At 73.0% G+C, this 821-nt stretch overlaps 1 protein-coding gene across 1 annotated transcript in view; it reads left to right on the forward strand.

The window, feature by feature from the left end:
* Positions 1-326: 326 nt before the first annotated feature.
* The window catches only part of Plk4 (polo-like kinase 4), a 36,412-nt gene continuing 35,917 nt past the window's right edge, over positions 327-821 (forward strand). The window contains exon 1 of the mRNA XM_013034874.1: positions 327-818. Within this exon, the coding sequence (XP_012890328.1) occupies positions 789-818 (30 nt within the window). The 5' untranslated portion in view covers positions 327-788. The remainder of the gene's footprint in view (positions 819-821) is intronic.

The raw sequence follows: 821 nt of genomic DNA on the forward strand, positions 1-821 counted from the left end.
TCTGGGCCGGGTGCCCTGGACACTGCGGTGGGCCTTCCCGCGATCCGCGGACCCAGCCCCCCGGAGCGGGCGCGGCGGGCGCCGGCTGTGCATCTACTCATCCCGGCGGGCGCCGGGGCGCGCCCTCACCCAGCTCCGAGGGTCGCGGTTCGAAGCCAGCCCGGGCCGGAAAGCCCGTGAGACTCATCTCCCGGGAGCCGCCAGAAAACCGGAAGTGGGGCTGTGGCTCAGGCGGTCGCGCGCTGGCCTGGAGCTGCGGAGCCAGGGCGGCGCCAGGCCCGAGGTCGAGCCCCGCGGCCGGCAAGGGGCGTGCGGAGGACCGGACGAGGAGCCGGAAGCTCCAGTGTTTCTCTTCGAAGGTTGACAGCCCCGGGTAACTGAAGACAGTGCTTCAGTCGGAACTACCGCCCTTCTCGGAGTCCCAGGCGGTTTTCCTGACGGGTTGACCAGCGTCCTCCCGCGCGCGTGCGCGCCCGTCTCGGGGCCGGAGCGCGGCCCGCGGGAGCGCGCGCAGCCGGAAGAGCCCTCAGCGCGCACGCGCGGCCCCTCCGCGTGACGTCACGCCGGCCGGGCCCGTCGGCTGCGGGCGCGAGATTTTCAAAATGGGGGCGCGGAGACGCCGCCCCGGCCTCAGGTGTCAGGGAGACTTTTCGGTGGCGTCGGCGTCGTCGCCGGGAGCGGCGGCCTAGAAAGCAAAGCCTGATGGGCGCCAAGACCGGGCGGCTGCTTGGAGCGTTACCTCGAAGGCGCTGCGCGAAGCGAGCGAGCCCGGGCCGCCGCCTGGGAAGATGGCGACCTGCATCGGCGAGAAGATCGAGGTG

The sequence above is a fragment of the Dipodomys ordii genome, unplaced genomic scaffold (genome assembly GCF_000151885.1).
Source record: "Dipodomys ordii isolate 6190 unplaced genomic scaffold, Dord_2.0 Scaffold198, whole genome shotgun sequence".
Classification (NCBI taxonomy): Eukaryota; Metazoa; Chordata; class Mammalia; order Rodentia; family Heteromyidae; genus Dipodomys; species Dipodomys ordii.